This window comes from Pelobates fuscus, chromosome 12, assembly GCF_036172605.1.
Source record: "Pelobates fuscus isolate aPelFus1 chromosome 12, aPelFus1.pri, whole genome shotgun sequence".
Classification (NCBI taxonomy): domain Eukaryota; kingdom Metazoa; phylum Chordata; class Amphibia; order Anura; family Pelobatidae; genus Pelobates; species Pelobates fuscus.
The window spans coordinates 2795760-2818001 of record NC_086328.1 but is presented as its reverse complement, the minus strand read 5'-3'; the positions used below and the strand labels follow the sequence as shown (position 1 = coordinate 2818001).

Here is a 22242-nt window from a genome sequence, read left to right as displayed (position 1 = left end):
TAAATGCAGAGTGTGTGTTAGGGTGTAGTGAATGCAGAGTGTGTCATTGTAATGAATGTAGTGTGTGTGTAAATTTGTAGTGAATGCAGAGTGTGTGTTAATGTGTAGTGAATGCAGAGAGTGTGTTAATGTGTAGTGAATGCAGAGAGTGTGTTAATGCGTAGTGAATGCAGAGAGTGTGTTAGTGTAGTGAATGCAGAAAGTGTGTTAGTGTAGTGAATGCAGAGAGTGTGTTAATGTGTAGTGAATACAGAGAGTGTGTTAGTGTGTAGCGGATGCAGAGTGTTAATGTGTAGTGAATGCAGAGAGTGTGTTAGTGTGTAGCGGATGCAGAGTGTGTGTTAGTGTAGTGAATGCAGAGTGTGTTAATGTGTAGCGAATGCAGAGAGTGTGTTAGTGTAGTGAATGCAGAAAGTGTGTTAGTGTAGTGAATGCAGAGAGTGTGTTAATGTGTAGTGAATGCAGAGAGTGTGTTAGTGTGTAGCGGATGCAGAGTTTGTGTTAGTGTAGTGAATGCAGAGAGTGTGTTAGTGTGTAGCGGATGCAGAGTGTGTGTTAGTGTAGTGAATGCAGAGTGTTAATGTGTAGTGAATGCAGAGAGTGTGTTAGTGTGTAGCGGATGCAGAGTGTGTGTTAGTGTAGTGAATACAGAGTGTGTTAATGTGTAGCGAATGCAGAGTGTGTGTCAGTATAGTGGATGCAGTGAGTGTGTTAGTGTGTAGTGTATGCAGAGTGCATGTTGTATTAGTGAATGCAGTGTGTGTATTGTATTAGTGTATGCAGTGTGTTTGTTGTGTTAGTGTATGCAGTATGTATGTTGTGTTAGTGTATGCAGTATGTATGTTGTGTTAGTGTATGCAGTGTGTGTGTTAGTGTATGCAGTGTGTGTTGTATTAGTGTATGCAGTGTGTGTTGTGTCAGTGTATGCAGAGTGTGTTAGGTCAGTGTATGCAGAGTGTGTTGTGTTGGTGTATGCAGAGTGTGTTGGTGTATGCATAGTGTGTTGGTGTATGCATAGTGTGTTGTGTTGGTGTATGCATAGTGTTTTGTGTCAGTGTATGCAGAGTGTGTGTTGTGTTAGTGCATGCAGTGTGTGTTGTGTTAGTCTATGCAGAATGTGTTGTGTCAGTGTATGCAGAGTGTGTGTGTTGTGTTAGTGTATGTAGTGTGTGTGTGTTGTGTTATTGTATATAGTGTGTGTGTGTGTGTTGTGTCAGTGTATGCAGTGTGTGTGCTGTGTCAGTGTATGTAGTGTGTGTGTGTGTGTTGTGTCAGTGTATGCAGTGTGTGTGTGTGTTGTGTCAGTGTATGCAATGTGTGTGTGTGTGTGTGTTGTGTCAATGTATGCAATGGGTGTGTGTTGTGTCAGTGTATGTAGTGTGTGTGTGCTGTGTCAGTGTATGTAGTGTGTGTGTGTGTGTTGTGTCAGTGTATGCAGTGTGTGTGCTGTGTCAGTGTATGTAGTGTGTGTGTGTGTGTTGTCAGTGTATGCAGTGTGTGTGTGTGTGTTGTGTCAGTGTATGCAGTGTGTGTGTGTGTGTGTGTGTTGTGTCAGTGTATGCAGTGTGTGTGTGTGTGTGTGTTGTGTCAGTGTATGCAGTGTGTGTGTGTTGTGTCTGTATGCAGTGTGTGTGTGTGTTGTGTCAGTGTATGCAGTGTGTGTTGTGTCAGTGTATGCATGTGTGTGTTGTGTCAGTGTATGCAGTGTGTGTGTGTGTGTGTGTTGTGTCAGTGTATGCAGTGTGTGTGTGTTGTCAGTGTATGCAGTATGTGTGTGTGTTGTGTCAGTGTGTGTGTGTGTGTTGTGTCAGTGTATGCAGTGTGTGTGTGTGTGTGTTGTGTCAGTGTATGCAGTGTGTGTGTGTGTGTGTTGTGTCAGTGTATGCAGTGTGTGTGTTGTGTCAGTGTATGCAGTGTGTGTGTGTGTGTGTGTGTGTTGTGTCAGTGTATGCAGTGTGTGTGTGTGTGTGTTGTGTCAGTGTATGCAGTGTGTGTGTGTGTGTGTTGTGTCAGTGTATGCAGTGTGTGTGTGTGTGTTGTGTCAGTGTATGCAGTGTGTGTGTGTGTGTGTTGTGTCAGTGTATGCAGTGTGTGTGTGTGTGTGTGTGTGTTGTGTCAGTGTATGCAGTGTGTGTGTGTAAATGTGCTGGGGTGTGGGGGAGGGGGGGGGGGCATTTTAACATAATAAAAAAAAAAAAAATTAAATTGTTTCTCCCCCCTCCCTGCTTACCTGTGTCTAGGGAGGGGGGAGATTCCATCCCTGGTGGTCCGGTGGCATGGTGGGGCCCCCCGGCTTCCCAGTTACCGCAGAGGGGGCCCAGGCAGCACACAGCCTCCTCTCTCCTCCAATAACTCTCGCGAGACCCGCGGAGCGTTGCCATGGCAACCGGGTCTCGCGAGAGTTATTAGCAGAAACGAGAAGAAGAGAAGCTGTGTGCTGCCTGGGCCCCCTCTGCGGTAACTGGGAAGCCGGGGGCCCGGGGCTGCACACAGTGGCGTACACACAACCCATGGGGCCCCGGTGCGAAAACTGATCCGGGGCCCCTCCCTCCCCCCACGTGAGCGCTTACTCTGCGCAGGCTGGGGCCGCAACACATGGCGGCGGGCACCTGGTCGCAGGGCTGCAACCCTTGCGACCGCGGTATGTATGCCAGTGCATGCATAAACACATACACTTAAAGGACCACTACAGACACCCAGATCACATCAGCTCAATGAAGTGGTCTGGGTGCCAGGTCTCTCTAGTTTTAACCCTGCAGCTGAAAACATAGCAGTTTCAGAGAAACTGCTATGTTTCACTGAGGGTTAATCCAGCCTCTAGTGGCTGTCTCATTGACAGCCGCTAGAGGATTTTCTGCGATTCTCACTGTGAAAATCACAGTGAGAAGACGCTGAGCGTCCATAGGAAAGCATTGAGTAATGCTTTCCTATGGGCGGTTTGAATGCGCGCGTGGCTCTTGCCACGCATGTGCATTCGGAGCTGAGAGGCGGATGGGGACGGAGAGATCCCCAGCGTTAAGGGAGTCCGGCGCTGGAGAAAGGTAAGTGCTTAAGACACACACACACACTCTCATGAACAGACGCACACATTTACTGACAGACACACACTCAGTGACAGACGCACACAAACATACTCAGTAACAGACACACACACTCTAACACTAACACACACACTCACTAACACACACACTCTAACACTAACACACACACTCACTAACACACACACTCACTCACACACACACTCACTCACACACTCACTCACTAACACTAACACACTCACTAACACACACACTCACTAACACTAACACACACGCTCACTCACTAACACACACACTCACTCACTAACGCTAACACACTCACTAACACACACACTCACTAACACACACACTCACTAACACTAACAAACTCACTAACACACACACTCACTAACACTAACACACACACTCACTAACACTAACACACTCACTAACACACACACTCACTAACACACTCACTAACACACACACTCACTAACACTAACAAACTCACTAACACACACACTCACTAACACACTCACTGACACACACACTCACTAACACTAACACACTCACTAACACACACACTCACTAACACTAACACACTCACTAACACACACACTCACTAACACTAACACACTCACTAACATACACACTCAAACGTTTTTTTTTTTTTTTTTTTATCCCCCCCAGCCTCCTTACCTGTGGGAGAGCTGGGGGGATTCCCTGGGGTCCAGCAGTGTCACCCGGCTGGCTGGCGGGCGCGCGAGGGAGCACTGTCCCCTGGGTGCTCCCTCTTCAGCTCCCTCGCGCGCCGCGTACTGATGCCGGAGCCGGAAGATGACGCCATCTTCCGGCTCCGGTTTCAGTGCGGTGCGCGAGGGAGCTGAAGAGGGAGCACCCAGGGGACAGTGCTCCCTCGCGCGCCCGCCAGCCAGCCGGGTGACAGCAGGGCCAGCCTCGGGGGGCCCGGAGGTGGCCGGCTCCTGGGCCCCCCAGCAGAAGAGGCTGGCCCAGTGACCTACATACCTGGGTCGCAGGGCGGCCGGGCCCCCTGGTGGGCCGGGCCCGGTCGCAGCCGCGACCCCTGCGACCCTGGTATGTACGCCACTGGCTGCACACATAGATAGCGATATTCGCTATCTATGTGTGCAGAGAGGGAAAGTGGGGCCCAGGACTGCCAGAGCAGTCCGGGCCCCCCAGGGCCGCCGGGCCCGTGACAACTGTCACGGTTGTCACCCCCTGATGGCGGCCCTGCCGACCAAGTACCTCCGCCAATCGATGCTCCTAGCGCTTGCTGAGGACTCTGAGCACTCTAACCGACACCATCAGCACTGCGGACCCCACTTCCAGTGAGGTAGCTGCGCTGGGGTCTCGCCGTCTCTCACCCACCCTGGATCCACGACCAGGATCCAGCTCCCAGTGGGTGAACCTCTCCTAAATCCAGAGAGCGTAGCAGGAACAAATCAAGCTCTTACAAGAGCTTACTCTGGGGAGTAAGTGATTATAGCAATCCCCAGAGTGTAGGTATCCCTTCCCCCAAGCATGAGCCAAGGCTTCAAGAAAGGTGCAATTAGGTCTTTCGTTACACGAATAGGCTCCATTGCCTAGCTATCTGGGGTAGCACTACTCACGTACTGAAAGTCCTGAACACCCCGGCAGAAATACCCAAATAAACCTTTCTGCAGGGTAAAATACAGCTATCAGCACAGGAGCCATAGTCGGAAGGCAGGAGGCTAGCCAGTTGTCCCCTCCAGGCACAAGTGGCGAAGGGCACTTCATCACAGGCACTACTCTCGCAGCCTTCCAAAGTTTGGGTATGTATCCCGACACCAGGGATTCATTAATAAGGGTAGTGACAGGTTTAGCAATTGCTGGTGCACTGAGCCTCAGCAACATTGCTGGGATTTGATCTGGTCCACACTGGTTTTTCATTTTTAGATTATTTAGGTGTTTATGAACGACACGAACAGGGACAGGTCTAAAATTGAATTTCTCCACATGAGATCTTTGGAAATTTAGTGGGGCCTCATCCGCATTTGTAATTTCAGACTGTTTGTCATTCGTTAGCCTGGCTATCAGGGTGGTAATTATTAAATGCATTAGGCACATCTAGGGGCCGTTGCAGAGTTTTGGTTGTATATTTCACAGTGGGGGTTTGGAGTGGATTTTGGGGGTTTGTATGTTACTGTGATTTTCTAAACGTTTCTTGGGTTTATTATGTTATTGTTCAAATTTTCATTAAAAGTTTGGGCTTTTGCCATTTGTGTTTTTTTGTGTGCCTTACGCCATTGTCTGTAAGTGCAGTTATCGTTCATGGAGCCAGTACGCTTGAACTTTGATCACAGTGAGTCTCTACACTGGTGCATTTGAATGAGATCAACTGTGTCCCTTTAACTCACACTCTAAGCAGTGGGGCAAGCAAACTCCAAACTCGCAAGAGCTCGGACTGAAAACATTTAATTACACAGTCCAGATCTGGGATTAAATCACTATCTAGCTCCTCTAGCCCCCTTACAAGCCTAAATATAGTAAAATCTTATATTTGTTCCAGTCTGCTGGTGCTGGCTCTGCCCCTAATCTGCCTCCTTGGCCGACATCATCAGAAGTGATGATTTCATCCAATCATAATCCCAAAGCATTGGATTGGCTGAGATTCTGATGATCTCAGCCAAAGAGGTTGGCCAGGGGGAGGAGCAAAATGCCACCTTGGGCAATCAGCATCTCATAGAGATGCATTGTGTCAGGAATAGCTAATGCCCAACACGAAGAACTTTAGTAAAAAATAAAGAAAACCCTAAGACGTAATACCGGGCCTTAGAATGGCCGGATTTATGTTAAAAAGGAAAAACCACAAGACAGGCTGTGGACAAGAACACTGAAATCATGGAAACACTGAACAAGCCAAGGTTCGAGGAATATAGAGGTCAGGATAGTCAGAAGGAAAGCCAAAGGTCAAGGAATACAGAGATCGGATAGTCAGAAGGAAAGCCAAGGTCAAAATACACAAGAAATCAATACCAGAAACGCGCTCTCGGATAACCAGAATGGAAACCACGACAGGGCACAAAGAAATGGATAAAAAGGTATATATAGCCTAAGGTGCTCCCTGATTGGCTACAGGAAAACATGTGATAGTGAACGTGTGTGTGTTCCATCACCCACACGTTCCAAATGGAATGGCACTCTAAGGGTTAATCACAAACCCTTAAAAGGATCTAATCTGCAGCCGCCGGCATCTCTAATGATTGCAGACCCGGCCGTTGATTGAGGGGGAGGAGTTCTTGTTAGAGGTTTGAGGTGAGTGATGGGCGGCATTCCCATTACCACGTGGGAATGCCACCAGAACGAGATGCGCCTTCCGAGTCCCAGTCCACGCCCGGGCAAGAGCGGACCCGGCGGGTGCCTGCAAGTCAGGTAAGTGTTCGGCGGCATGACACATTGAATCAATGCATCTCTATGAGGAAAGTTCAGTGTCTGCATGGAGAGGGTGGAGACACTGAATGTCCATCACACTGTGCAGCACTGCCCCAGGAAGGATCTCTAACAGCCATCTGAGGAGCGGCCAGTAAAGGTATCACTAGGCTGTAATGTAAACACTGCATTTTCTCTGAAAAGACAGCTTTTACAGCAAAAAGCCTGAAGGTAATGATTCTACTCACCAGAACAAATTCAATAAGCTGTAGGTGTTCTGGTGACTATAGTGTCCCTTTAATCTGTGCCAACGGAGGTTCTCGATATTATTTATAAGGGATTTTAGGTTCTACATTTCTTGAAAGACCTGGTGATTATAACCTTTGGAGAGAATGTACTGTGTTCTTTATTTTGCGAACACAGTACATTGGGCAGTGGTCTCTGAAACTGTTAGGGAGAATGCCCACCTACTGAATTCTATCAGGACTAGGGCAGAGAATCCAATCCAACAAAGTACGGTTATGGCTTTCCAGTTGGGGAGGTAATTAATTTAGTTATTTGTAAAATCTTAAACAATGGACAGGGTTTATTATTGTTAGGATTCAGCCAATCAGTATTAACATCTCCAAAAACCAACAGTTCACTTTTTTGGTTTTGAGCTATAGTTTCACTATGGAGCTGGGTTATGTCAGAAAGGGAGTGCACCGGAGAGCTAGGTGGGTGGTAGATTCCAACAACAGTGATTGGTTTACTAAACGGGATCTTGATTGTACCAGAAAGGAAATAAAAGGTGGCAGGGGATCCATAGTTTTGTAAGAGGGTGAATTTTATAGTATTATAAAAGTATGGCCAGCATTAGGTTTTTCAGCAATTTGAGCTATAGTAGCTCTTCTGTGTGATCAGCCAAGACATGCAAGTCTTTGTTCCCCAAGTGCATCAACGAGCTTTGGGCGTACATGAACCGGACCCTGGTTCTCCGGTTGTCCTTCAATGCATCACTTTTGGTAGGTACTAACCACTGATTACCAGACTTGCCATATGGAGATGCTCTGACCCAGTTGTCTAATCTTCACTATTTGGCCTCAATGTATTTACGATACAGTATTCATAATTAAAAAACCTTTCACCATGGCTTCTTCGTTTAAACTGTGGATCTTGGTTTTCAGCTGACTGTGTGGGTTTTACAAACACAGAAATCTTGGTGTTATGTTGCTATCAATGTGAATATTAGATCTGTAAAATTGTCGTACCATGCTAATTCACAGTAAACCTATTTAAATCACATTAGACATTCAGTGCATACAGTGTTAGGAAACGCATGCTCTGCAGTGATGTATAGGAGTGCTGTGTATGCCTTCAGCAGCGTGGCTTTTAATATGATTAACTGGGACTAAGCGACACAGCAACTTTTATTTTCTGTTTTACAGAAAGACTCAAACAGCATCCATTGAGAGACATCACAAACGAAGCCGTGTGTAGATTAACCCTCCGTCTTGTGATAAATCACCCAAAGGAATCTCACCAAGGAGAGTTCGGCCAGTAGGGGGCGATGGAGAGTGCAGTATTATTCCTCAGTAAGAATGGCACAGAATATATTCTAAAGCTTTCTCCAATGTGCAATGGTCACTACAGATATTTATACAAAACCAGAGAGCAAGGCTGACTGTCAGCACCCACTGAGTGATTGTATTAATAATAGTGTAAGGCTGACTGTCAGCGCTCACTGAGTGATTGTATTAATAATAGTGTAAGGCTGACAGTCAGCGCTCACTGAGTGATTGTATTAATAATAGTGTAAGGCTGACTGTCAGCGCTCACTGAGTGATTGTATTAATAATAGTGTAAGGCTGACTGTCAGCGCTCACTGAGTGATTGTATTAATAATAGTGTAAGGCTGACAGTCAGCGCTCACTGAGTGATTGTATTAATAATAGTGTAAGGCTGACTGTCAGCGCTCACTGAGTGATTGTATTAATAATAGTGTAAGGCTGACAGTCAGCGCTCACTGAGTGATTGTATTAATAATAGTGTAAGGCTGACAGTCAGCGCTCACTGAGTGATTGTATTAATAATAGTGTAAGGCTGACTGTCAGCGCTCACTGAGTGATTGTATTAATAATAGTGTAAGGCTGACAGTCAGCGCTCACTGAGTGATTGTATTAATAATAGTGTAAGGCTGACTGTCAGCGCTCACTGAGTGATTGTATTAATAATAGTGTAAGGCTGACAGTCAGCGCTCACTGAGTGATTGTATTAATAATAGTGTAAGGCTGACAGTCAGCGCTCACTGAGTGATTGTATTAATAATAGTGTAAGGCTGACTGTCAGCGCTCACTGAGTGATTGTATTAATAATAGTGTAAGGCTGACAGTCAGCGCTCACTGAGTGATTGTATTAATAATAGTGTAAGGCTGACAGTCAGCGCTCACTGAGTGATTGTATTAATAATAGTGTAAGGCTGACTGTCAGCACCCACTGAGTGATTGTATTAATAATAGTGTAAGGCTGACTGTCAGCGCTCACTGAGTGATTGTATTAATAATAGTGTAAGGCTGACAGTCAGCGCTCACTGAGTGATTGTATTAATAATAGTGTAAGGCTGACTGTCAGCGCTCACTGAGTGATTGTATTAATAATAGTGTAAGGCTGACTGTCAGCGCTCACTGAGTGATTGTATTAATAATAGTGTAAGGCTGACTGTCAGCGCTCACTGAGTGATTGTATTAATAATAGTGTAAGGCTGACTGTCAGCGCTCACTGAGTGATTGTATTAATAATAGTGTAAGGCTGACTGTCAGCGCTCACTGAGTGATTGTATTAATAATAGTGTAAGGCTGACTGTCAGCGCTCACTGAGTGATTGTATTAATAATAGTGTAAGGCTGACTGTCAGCGCTCACTGAGTGATTGTATTAATAATAGTGTAAGGCTGACTGTCAGCGCTCACTGAGTGATTGTATTAATAATAGTGTAAGGCTGACTGTCAGCGCTCACTGAGTGATTGTATTAATAACAGTGTAAGGCTGACAGTCAGCGCTCACTGAGTGATTGTATTAATAATAGTGTAAGGCTGACTGTCAGCGCTCACTGAGTGATTGTATTAATAACAGTGTAAGGCTGACAGTCAGCGCTCACTGAGTGATTGTATTAATAATAGTGTAAGGCTGACTGTCAGCGCTCACTGAGTGACTGTATTAATAATAGTGTAAGGCTGACAGTCAGCGCTCACTGAGTGATTGTATTAATAATAGTGTAAGGCTGACTGTCAGCGCTCACTGAGTGATTGTATTAATAATAGTGTAAGGCTGACAGTCAGCGATCACTGAGTGATTGTATTAATAATAGTGTAAGGCTGACAGTCAGCACTCACTGAGTGATTGTATTAATAATAGTGTAAGGCTGACTGTCAGCGCTCACTGAGTGATTGTATTAATAATAGTGTAAGGCTGACAGTCAGCGCTCACTGAGTGATTGTATTAATAATAGTGTAAGGCTGACAGTCAGCACTCACTGAGTGATTGTATTAATAATAGTGTAAGGCTGACTGTCAGCGCTCACTGAGTGATTGTATTAATAACAGTGTAAGGCTGACAGTCAGCGCTCACTGAGTGATTGTATTAATAATAGTGTAAGGCTGACAGTCAGCACTCACTGAGTGATTGTATTAATAATAGTGTAAGGCTGACAGTCAGCGCTCACTGAGTGATTGTATTAATAATAGTGTAAGGCTGACAGTCAGCGCTCACTGAGTGATTGTATTAATAATAGTGTAAGGCTGACAGTCAGCGCTCACTGAGTGATTGTATTAATAATAGTGTAAGGCTGACTGTCAGCGCTCACTGAGTGATTGTATTAATAATAGTGTAAGGCTGACTGTCAGCGCTCACTGAGTGATTGTATTAATAATAGTGTAAGGCTGACTGTCAGCGCTCACTGAGTGATTGTATTAATAATAGTGTAAGGCTGACTGTCAGCGCTCACTGAGTGATTGTATTAATAATAGTGTAAGGCTGACTGTCAGCGCTCACTGAGTGATTGTATTAATAATAGTGTAAGGCTGACTGTCAGCGCTCACTGAGTGATTGTATTAATAACAGTGTAAGGCTGACAGTCAGCGCTCACTGAGTGATTGTATTAATAATAGTGTAAGGCTGACTGTCAGCGCTCACTGAGTGACTGTATTAATAATAGTGTAAGGCTGACAGTCAGCGCTCACTGAGTGATTGTATTAATAATAGTGTAAGGCTGACTGTCAGCGCTCACTGAGTGATTGTATTAATAATAGTGTAAGGCTGACAGTCAGCGATCACTGAGTGATTGTATTAATAATAGTGTAAGGCTGACAGTCAGCACTCACTGAGTGCTTGTATTAATAATAGTGTAAGGCTGACTGTCAGCGCTCACTGAGTGATTGTATTAATAATAGTGTAAGGCTGACAGTCAGCGCTCACTGAGTGATTGTATTAATAATAGTGTAAGGCTGACAGTCAGCACTCACTGAGTGATTGTATTAATAATAGTGTAAGGCTGACTGTCAGCGCTCACTGAGTGATTGTATTAATAACAGTGTAAGGCTGACAGTCAGCGCTCACTGAGTGATTGTATTAATAATAGTGTAAGGCTGACAGTCAGCACTCACTGAGTGATTGTATTAATAATAGTGTAAGGCTGACAGTCAGCGCTCACTGAGTGATTGTATTAATAATAGTGTAAGGCTGACAGTCAGCGCTCACTGAGTGATTGTATTAATAATAGTGTAAGGCTGACAGTCAGCGCTCACTGAGTGATTGTATTAATAAAAGTAAGGCTGACTGTCAGCGCTCACTGAGTGATTGTATTACTAATAGTGTAAGGCTGACTGTCAGCGCTCACTGAGTGATTGTATTAATAATAGTGTAAGGCTGACTGTCAGCGCTCACTGAGTGATTGTATTACTAATAGTGTAAGGCTGACTGTCAGCGCTCACTGAGTGATTGTATTAATAATAGTGTAAGGCTGACAGTCAGCGCTCACTGAGTGATTGCATTAATAATAGTGTAAGGCTGACAGTCATCTTTGAGTAAATATGACTTTGACATACTGTGAATTCTGTGTTACAGGTATATTGGTCCTTGGAAGAGCAGCTGTCATTCCAAACGAGTGCAAAATCACAGAAGTGCTAAATGACAAGCTGCAGTATGAAAAGAGGTTAATGTACATGGCAAGTGTCATCTGGTAGACAGTGTAATAAACACTCAAAGAGTAGAAAGTTCCATAACAGATTCATGTTAAGGAATAGAGAACAGGAGATAAACCCTATGTCCTAGAAGATGCACACACGCATAGACAGTGACAGGCACAGAGTGGCACACACTGATACATGCACACACATACACTGACACAGAGTTACACACACACACTGATACATGCACACACATACACTGACACAGAGTGACACACTGATACATGCACACACATACACTGACACAGAGTTACACACACACACTGATACATGCACACACATACAATGACACAGAGTGACACACTGATACATGCACACACATACACTGACACATAGTGACACACTGATACATGCACACACATACACTGACACAGAGTGACACACTGATACATGCACACACATACACTGACACAGAGTGACACACTGATACATGCACACAAATACATAGACAGACACAATGATACACACACTAATACATGCACGAACATACACTGCCACAGAGTGACACACACACACACACACACACACACACACACACTGATACATGCACACACATACCCTGACACAGAGTGAAACACACACACTGATACATGCACACACATAACCTGACACAGAGTACCACACTGAGATATGCACACAAATACACATACAGACACAATGATACACACACTAATATATGCACAAACATACACTGACACAGAGTGACACACACACTGATACATGCACACACATACTCTGACACAGAGTGAAACACACACACTAATACATGCACACACATACACTGACACAGATTGACACACTGAGATATGCACACAAATACAAATACAGACACAATCATACACACACTAATACATGCACACACATACCCTGACACAGAGTGACACACACACACACACACACACACTGATACATGCACACACATACACTGACACAGACTGACACACACACACACACACACACACACACTAATACATGCACACACATACCCTGACACAGAGTGAAACACACACACTGATACATGCACACACATACACTGACACAGAGTAACACACTGAGATATGCACACACATATACATACAGACACAATGATACACACACTGATACATGCACACACATACCCTGACACAGAGTGAAACACACACGATACATGCACACACATACACTGACACACTAAGATATGCACACAAATACAGACAGACACAGTGATACACACACTGATATATGCACACACATACACAGACAGACACAATGATCCACACACACTGATATATGCACTCACATACACTGACACAGAAAGACACACACACACACACACATACACAGATACATGCACACACATATCCCTACAGACACAGTGATACACACACTGAAACATGCACACACATTCCCCATACAGACACACATATACAAACACTGATATATGCAAACACATACACTGACACAGAATGACACACACACACACACACACACTGAGATATGCACACACATACACGGACAGACAGTGATACATACATTGATACATGCACACATACACTTATCAACACAGAGTGACACATACAATGATGTATGCACAGACATTTTACACTGACAGACACAGAGTGACACACAGTGATACATGCACACACATACACTGACACAGAGTGACACACACACACAGATATGCACTCAAATACTCAGACACAGCGATACACAAACTGATATATGCACACACAAACACACACTGACAAACTGAGAGTGACAAACGTAATGATACATGCACACACAGGCACAACATCTCATTGTGTTCAGCGCCTGGACATATGCTGATACTCCTACTCGCATATTTTCTTTTGCGAGTATGCTTTCCAGCACAGTTGAGTATACAGAGACAGGACAGGCCCAGGACATTTCACTGCCTGAATACAAGAAAGAAAAAAGAAATGACGTAACCCCTACTCATCCCCCAAATGCTTCCACACACGTCTCACATTATTCTTATCCACTAATCACACACATACGTAGCTAGCCAACCACACCACAAACACATTACTTAGCATCGCGCTGGGACAGACACACACTGGCTCAGACAATCATACATACATATAGACACATACTAAAACACATGCAAACAAGCACTCAAGCTTTATCTAAATGTTTATGTAACCTCTCCTCTCCAAGGGTGTGGAGTAAAAATCCTGGAATCAACTGAAAAACATTCCCTAAATGCAAACTTAAATGGTACGAATGGTGTCTGCATGATCCTTGGGTATGGGAGCAATGCCACTGAATCTTGTACGTACGCATTTGGTAGCGAAGGGTAGTGACAGTGAAGACTTCAATCATAACCTATGATTAAGGACGTTGTAGCATAAAACATGTGAGTCATTTAGATTTTCCTGACTCATCCATGGTCCAATGGCGTATTTTTAAAAGATATATACCGTATGTTTATCAGAGTTGGTTTGGTAGTGCTCTTCCTCTTGATGCCGCTCTCTGTAATAGCTGTTTAATTCACATTTTAAAACATGGGGTACCAACGTCATCAGCGTGAGCTGGACATGATACTTAGCTACCTGGCTACCTAGGCCTTGGGCATCTGATAAGCAGGAGTAGTATAATACAAATATTCCATTAGAATAGATTCTCTATTTGTCATCCTTTGCATGTTTTCATTCTCTAGGTATTAAATAATGGGAATTAATTGTCACTTGTGTCATAGTTCACATATGGCTCTGATATCTGATAACCGCTGTCTCTTTTCTTTTGTCAGAGTGATTACTTTCCATTAGATTACAAGTTCCTGGTGAAACATGAAGAGGTGCTACGCTGCCAAAACATCACAAACCTGGTAATCCTCTCTGGCCTGGGTTTTGGGGAACACACTGGGCGAGATGTCTGAAAGTGCCGCTGGGTGAAAAGTAGTTCAGATTGGGAAACCGGACACCAAAAGCAGGGCAACTGGCCAGGAATAGCTTGTTTCCATGGCGATTGCTATATACTAGAACAACGTGGACTACATCTCCCCTGATGCTTTGCAACATAACGGGTGTAAGAGCATTGTGGGAGATGTAGTGCGTAACATCTGGAGTGCTAAAGGGTGCCTACGTCTGTGCTAGAATAATGTAAGATCTATGCACACAGGTTGGTTGGCAGGGCCTGCATTTACTGCTCGTGCAGCTAAACAAACAAACCACGATTTCTTGCCGAGTAGTTCCATTCATGTGTTTTCATGAATGGAATGATTTGTGTCTGCTGGACTACACTTCCCATAAACCCCTACTGTCTCTGTTGGAAAAATCTCAGCCTCTTCCTTGTACTAAAGAGGCAGCAGGTTTGCAGCAGTAGAGAGATATTTTCCATCTTTATTTTGTCTTTAACGCATTATTTCCATTGTATGACCTGCATGTAAGCTCAGGCTTCTGTCCTCACAAAGATCTGTCTTAGAAACACTTGCCAGCAGCATTTAATCAGAAATAACGTGTAAAATGTCTGAAACTCCTCTCTCCTTGCAGAGAAACCAAGGGATTCCCGTTAAGGAGTTACGTTACCTGTGGGGTATTGTTAACGAGCGTATCCTGTTTAAAATGAAGTCGGCACTGCCTGGAAGACATCCCTCGCTGCAGTACGTCACTGACCTTGCAGCCATATTTAAAGAGTTGCTGAAAATTCGGCAGGTACAGACAAAGGATTAGACGCATTAACACTAGTAGGACACGTGGCAGGAAGTACAGTGAGTCTGATTTTAAGCCGCTTACAAGTTAAACAAAACCTCTCCAAAATCCTGGCAATAATCATTGCATTGAGAACGGCTGATGTGGGGATAATCTCAGTTTTGGTTTTGGCAACACTGTTGCAGTAATCAGGTTTTCCCTAAACCTTTGTCTCTGTACTTTTAGCAGGTGAGTAATGAAATTATTCTTGGGATTCTCACGAGGTTGAAAGTACCAAATGATGTTGCCGACAGGAAGCCAGTCCGTCCCAAGGCCTTGCTTGATAACTGCTTCAAAGTCTTACATGAGCTGCACCGCGAGGATTGTAGCCTTTCTAATCCCAGGTCAGATTTCCTCAACGACACTTCGCACCAATGTATAGACATGTTTGACTGAGAGGAGAAAACCAGAAGCATTCTGAGTCTCTGGACTGAATCGTGTTTGTCTGTTTTGTATGGATGTAAGTTTATTATTATATTTTGCAAATGTCACCCTCCCATCCTTAGTCCAACCAAGATGTTTACCATTATCAATGGACAGAAGAGCAATAAGGAATTAGCAGCAGTTGGGATAATTCGGTATTGTATAATGTTATAAGCCCCAAGCAGGGCCATGCTCATGAGACGTTCACAGTCTGTGTTGCTTCCTGGTGGCTCATTTTCCAAACTAATAAAATCTTTGTTGGTAAAGACAAGAATCATGTTAAAAAGACGTGGTGGTGTGTGGCATATTTGAATACATTGCTTCACGTAGCCACCACATCAAGTTATAGGGAAAATTCAAACATTTGTTATAGCATACTTCACAGGAAATATATGTGTATTTAACAATATTATTATGGTTGGATTTTATGTGCCAACAATATTATAAAAATGGGAAATGTGACCATAAATGAGGCAATTCATTTTACAAAAACAATGGGTCGATGAGGACACTGCTCAGATAATACTACTTATATCCCTGGAATCCCCAACATTATAATCAGTAACAAGGCTTTAAATATATAACTGGTTGGTAAAAATATATCCACATAAACTCGAAATCCAACTGCAGCTCTGACAATTGGTTATATGTAAATAAAGAATTAAAAAAATCTACATGAAGTGTGCCGATTGGCACCCACCCTATATTCATACAATATCTAACATCCATCTCTTATACCATTCACATACAGTGCAAGTTACCCACAACACAATCACACCCAGCACACACACAGTGTACACAGAGCACCGATCACACACTGTATACACTGTACGTAAAGCACCCATCACACACAGCGCACTCTGTACACAGAGCACCCATCACACACTGCACACACTGTACGTAAAGCACCCATCGCACACACTGTACACGAACACCCATCACACACAGCACACACTGTACACAGAGCACCCAGCACACACTGTACACGCTGTACACAGAGCACCCATCACACACAGCACACACTGTACACAGAGCACCCATCACACACTGCACACACTGTACGTAAAGCACCCATCGCACACACTGTACACAAACACCCATCACACACAGCACACACTGTACACAGAGCACCCAGCACACACAGCACACACTGTACACAGAGCACCCATCACACACAGCACACACTGTACACAGAGCACCCAGCACACACAGCACACACTGTACACAGAGCACCCATCACACACAGCACACACTGTACACAGAGCACCCATCACACACTGCACACACTGTACACAGAGCACCCATCACACACAGCACACACTGTACACAGAGCACCCATCACACACTGCACACACTGTATACAGAGCACCAATCACACACAGCACACACTGCACACACTGCACACACTGTACAAAGAGCACCCATCACACACAGCACACACTGTATAAAGAGCACCCATCACACACTGCACACACTGTACACAGAGCACCCATCACACACAGCACACACTGTACACAGAGCACCCATCACACACAGCACACACTGTACACAGAGCACCCATCACACACTGCACACACTGTATACAGAGCACCCATCACACACTGCACACACTGTACACAGAGCACCCATCACACACAGCACACACTGTACACAGAGCACCCATCACACACAGCACACACTGTACACAGAGCACCCATCACACACTGCACACACTGTATACAGAGCACCCATCACACACAGCCCACACTGTACACAGAGCACCGATCACACACAGCACACACTGTATACAGAGCACACACTGCACACACTGTATACAGAGCACCCATCACACACAGCCCACACTGTACACAGAGCACCGATCACACACAGCACACACTGTATACAGAGCACACACTGCACACACTGTACACAGAGCACCGATCACACACAGCACACACTGTACACAGAGCACCCATCACACACTGCACACACTGTATACAGAGCACCCATCACACACAGCACACACAGACATCACATACAGAGCACACACAGCACACACTGTACACAGAGCACCCATCACACACTGCACACACTGTATACAGAGCACCCATCACACACAGCACACACTGTATACAGAGCACACACTGCACACACTGTACACAGAGCACCCATCACACACGGTACTTAGAGCACCCCCTTCATACAAACAGGGGGGCATGCTCAATTCATTCTGCTGAATATTGTTTGTCGGATCAGTTACAGCAGGCTAACTGTAAAATTGCCCAAATTTCATTACCTGTAACTATTTACAGAATCATTCCCTCCAGAAAACAGACAGCGTGTTACAGAGGTGCTGGAACTACAGGTGACTGAGGCTGAAGAAGCTGATTGGAAGTGAGTGGTCAATATGTATTTTGTAGGCAGACCCCCAATGATAGTAAATCCACACTGGTAATGTAATTCTGACATACAGACGCTGTTAGGTGCTGGGTGCTTCGTGTTTCCTATAGCCTTGCTGTGGAATCCTGTATTGTATGCTTAACCGTACTAATGCCAAAGAGAGTAATAGATTTTAAACCATCAATGCCGTGCTTTAGTGAAGGGCTGGCTCGCCAATCTGGTTCTATGTCTTGCAGCATGCTATTGGCTCCTGTTATGGCTTGCTGGCTCGCCAATCTGTTTCTATGTCTTGCAGCATGCTATTGGCTCCTGTTATGGCTTGCTGGCTTGCCAATCTGTTTCTATGTCTTGCAGCATGCTATTGGCTCCTGTTATGGCTTGCTGGCTCGCCAATCTGTTTCTATGTCTTGCAGCTTGCTATTGGCTCCTGTTATGGCTTGCTGGCTCGCCAATCTGGTTCTATGTCTTGCAGCTTGCTATTGGCTCCTGTTACGGCTTGCTGGCTCGCCAATCTGGTTCTATGTCTTGCAGCCTGCTATTGGCTCCTGTTATGGCTTGCTGGCTCGCTAATCTGTTTCTATGTCTTGCAGCTTGCTATTGGCTCCTGTTACGGCTTGCTGGCTCGCCAATCTGTTTCTATGTCTTGCAGCCTGCTATTGGCTCCTGTTACGGCTTGCTGGCTTGCCAATCGGTTTCTATGTCTTGCAGCTTGCTATTGGCTCCTGTTACGGCTTGCTGGCTCGCCAATCTGTTTCTACGTCTTGCAGCATGCTATTGGCTCCTGTTACGGCTTGCTGGCTCGCCAATCTGTTTCTATGTCTTGCAGCATGCTATTGGCTCCTGTTACGACTTGCTGGCTCGCCAATCTGTTTCTACGTCTTGCAGCATGCTATTGGCTCCTGTTATGGCTTGCTGGCTCGCCAATCTGGTTCTACGTCTTGCAGCATGCTATTGGCTCCTGTTACGGCTTGCTGGCTCGCCAATCTGTTTCTACGTCTTGCAGCATGCTATTGGCTCCTGTTATGGCTTGCTGGCTCGCCAATCTGGTTCTATGTCTTGCAGCTTGCTATTGGCTCCTGTTACGGCTTGCTGGCTCGCCAATCTGTTTCTATGTCTTGCAGCCTGCTATTGGCTCCTGTTATGGCTTGCTGGCTCGCCAATCTGTTTCTACGTCTTGCAGCATGCTATTGGCTCCTGTTACGGCTTGCTGGCTCGCCAATCTGTTTCTATGTCTTGCAGCTTGCTATTGGCTCCTGTTATGGCTTGCTGGCTCTCCAATCTGTTTCTATGTCTTGCAGCCTGCTATTGGCTCCTGTTACGGCTTGCTGGCTCTCCAATCTGTTTCTATGTCTTGCAGCCTGCTATTGGCTCCTGTTATGGCTTGCTGGCTCGCCAATCTGTTTCTATGTCTTGCAGCTTGCTATTGGCTCCTGTTATGGCTTGCTGGCTCGCCAATCTGGTTCTATGTCTTGCAGCTTGCTATTGGCTCCTGTTACGGCTTGCTGGCTCTCCAATCTGTTTCTATGTCTTGCAGCTTGCTATTGGCTCCTGTTATGGCTTGCTGGCTTGCCAATCTGTTTCTATGTCTTGCAGCTTGCTATTGGCTCCTGTTATGGCTTGCTGGCTCGCCAATCTGGTTCTATGTCTTGCAGCATGCTATTGACTCCTGTTACGGCTTGCTGGCTCGCCAATCTGTTTCTATGTCTTGCAGCATGCTATTGGCTCCTGTTAGGGCTTGCTGGCTCGCCAATCTGTTTCTACGTCTTGCAGCTTGCTATTGGCTCCTGTTACGGCTTGCTGGCTCGCCAATCGGTTTCTATGTCTTGCAGCCTGCTATTGGCTCCTGTTATGGCTTGCTGGCTCGCCAATCTGTTTCTATGTCTTGCAGCATGCTATTGGCTCCTGTTATGGCTTGCTGGCTCGCCAATCTGGTTCTATGTCTTGCAGCTTGCTATTGGCTCCTGTTACGGCTTGCTGGCTCGCCAATCTGTTTCTATGTCTTGCAGCCTGCTATTGGCTCCTGTTATGGCTTGCTGGCTCGCCAATCTGTTTCTACGTCTTGCAGCATGCTATTGGCTCCTGTTACGGCTTGCTGGCTCGCCAATCTGTTTCTATGTCTTGCAGCTTGCTATTGGCTCCTGCTATGGCTTGCTGGCTCTCCAATCTGTTTCTATGTCTTGCAGCCTGCTATTGGCTCCTGTTACGGCTTGCTGGCTCTCCAATCTGTTTCTATGTCTTGCAGCCTGCTATTGGCTCCTGTTATGGCTTGCTGGCTCGCCAATCTGTTTCTATGTCTTGCAGCTTGCTATTGGCTCCTGTTATGGCTTGCTGGCTCGCCAATCTGGTTCTATGTCTTGCAGCTTGCTATTGGCTCCTGTTACGGCTTGCTGGCTCTCCAATCTGTTTCTATGTCTTGCAGCTTGCTATTGGCTCCTGTTATGGCTTGCTGGCTTGCCAATCTGTTTCTATGTCTTGCAGCTTGCTATTGGCTCCTGTTATGGCTTGCTGGCTCGCCAATCTGGTTCTATGTCTTGCAGCATGCTATTGACTCCTGTTACGGCTTGCTGGCTCGCCAATCTGTTTCTATGTCTTGCAGCATGCTATTGGCTCCTGTTACGGCTTGCTGGGTCGCCAATCTGTTTCTATGTCTTGCAGCCTGCTATTGGCTCCTGTTATGGCTTGCTGGCTCTCCAATCTGTTTCTATGTCTTGCAGCATGCTATTGGCTCCTGTTACGGCTTGCTGGCTCTCCAATCTGTTTCTATGTCTTGCAGCTTGCTATTGGCTCCTGTTACGGCTTGCTGGCTCTCCAATCTGTTTCTATGTCTTGCAGCTTGCTATTGGCTCCTGTTATGGCTTGACATGACCATGCTCAGATTCTATGTAATGCACGCATAATGCTTACGTGTGTTGTTATTGTTTTTTCATTTTCATCCCAGGTACATAAACACAGTGTGATCAGAGAGCGACAATACGACCTCCATTCTCGGATAACCACTACTTTTCAGAGGCAGTACAATGATGGGAATAATAAATGGGACTCACACACTGCTCCACCATTACCATAACGCTTCCCTTATAGGAGGGCTGACCATAGGCCCGGATGTCTAGACTCTGTCACAGCAGACTGTGGGACTTAAAAGGCAGTATACCTTGCTACGGCCTAACACAGCCATCACATTACACTGTGCTAAACAAGGGAGATATGATGAAAGATATTACTGTCTCCAGGTACTGCGTATAATGCATGAGAGGAAAGTAAAAAGATAGCGACTCCCCACTGGTATTAAGATCTGAGACAAGATGGAATACAAGCTAGTTATTATTAATAAATACGATGTACACTGAAGCACACGGCAACATGGAACTGAATGCCCACTAATACCGTAAAGTCATTTTATCTTTTATTTTTTCAATGCAGAATTGCAAGTGGATTTTGAGATTGTCATTGAGTGAGTTAGCCCCTATATAATAATGCTTTATACTCAGTACGTTATACTATCACGTGACTCTATTCAAAGGAAGCAAATACATTGGGATATTGACCGATGGCATGCCAGGAGATGGCTTCATTGTTGCCACATGTCTCGGGTGTCTTACATGCTGTCCCTTTGAATGTAACATTTTCATACTTTACAATCAGTGAATGTTTGTGTTACATGATGTATAGTTAGAATGCTGTCTGTCTTTACAATATGCCTGCTAATATGCTTCCAGCTTTTGCCCTGCCTGGAGAATGTCCCAGCTAATAGAAAACCAATCAAGCACTCACAGTAAGTAGCAGGGGAGCTGTAGTGGATCCCCTAATGCTTGCACGCTTGCTCCGTCTCACTGCAACCTCAGACAACAAGCAGCCATAATTAAATGTCACCTTCATCTTAACTTAGACATTTACGTGACCACGTGAAAAAGAAGGTTCCGCTAGAAAATGATGTGTTAAAAACCAAGGAGTTAAAGTGGAGCAATCTTTAGGATTCTACTGTATTTCTCCGCTACTCTCTCCCAGACACAGGCAATACCCAGGCAATATGTACAACTGTACCTGCAAGGCCCATTAACAAGTGATCTTCTTCACGTCTTCAGAGTTCAGGTCCCGCTGCCCTA

General features: G+C 45.1%; 1 protein-coding gene across 4 annotated transcripts in view; it reads left to right on the top strand.

Moving 5' to 3' along the window:
* The window catches only part of IL34 (interleukin 34), a 36241-nt gene extending 15046 nt beyond the window's left edge, over positions 1-21195 (top strand). The window contains exons 2-8 of one of the 4 annotated variants that reach the window (XM_063437812.1): positions 7856-8002; positions 11527-11627; positions 14398-14475; positions 15140-15301; positions 15524-15681; positions 18067-18133; positions 21078-21195. In XM_063437812.1, the coding sequence (XP_063293882.1) occupies positions 7978-8002; positions 11527-11627; positions 14398-14475; positions 15140-15301; positions 15524-15681; positions 18067-18112 (570 nt within the window). In that variant the 5' untranslated portion in view covers positions 7856-7977 and the 3' untranslated portion in view covers positions 18113-18133; positions 21078-21195. Of the gene's footprint in view, positions 1-7855; positions 8003-11526; positions 11628-14397; positions 14476-15139; positions 15302-15523; positions 16049-18066; positions 18134-21077 lie in introns of those variants that run through there. The other 3 variants (XR_010086128.1, XM_063437811.1, XM_063437810.1) reach the window with 3 other exon arrangements.
* Positions 21196-22242: the final 1047 nt, after the last annotated feature.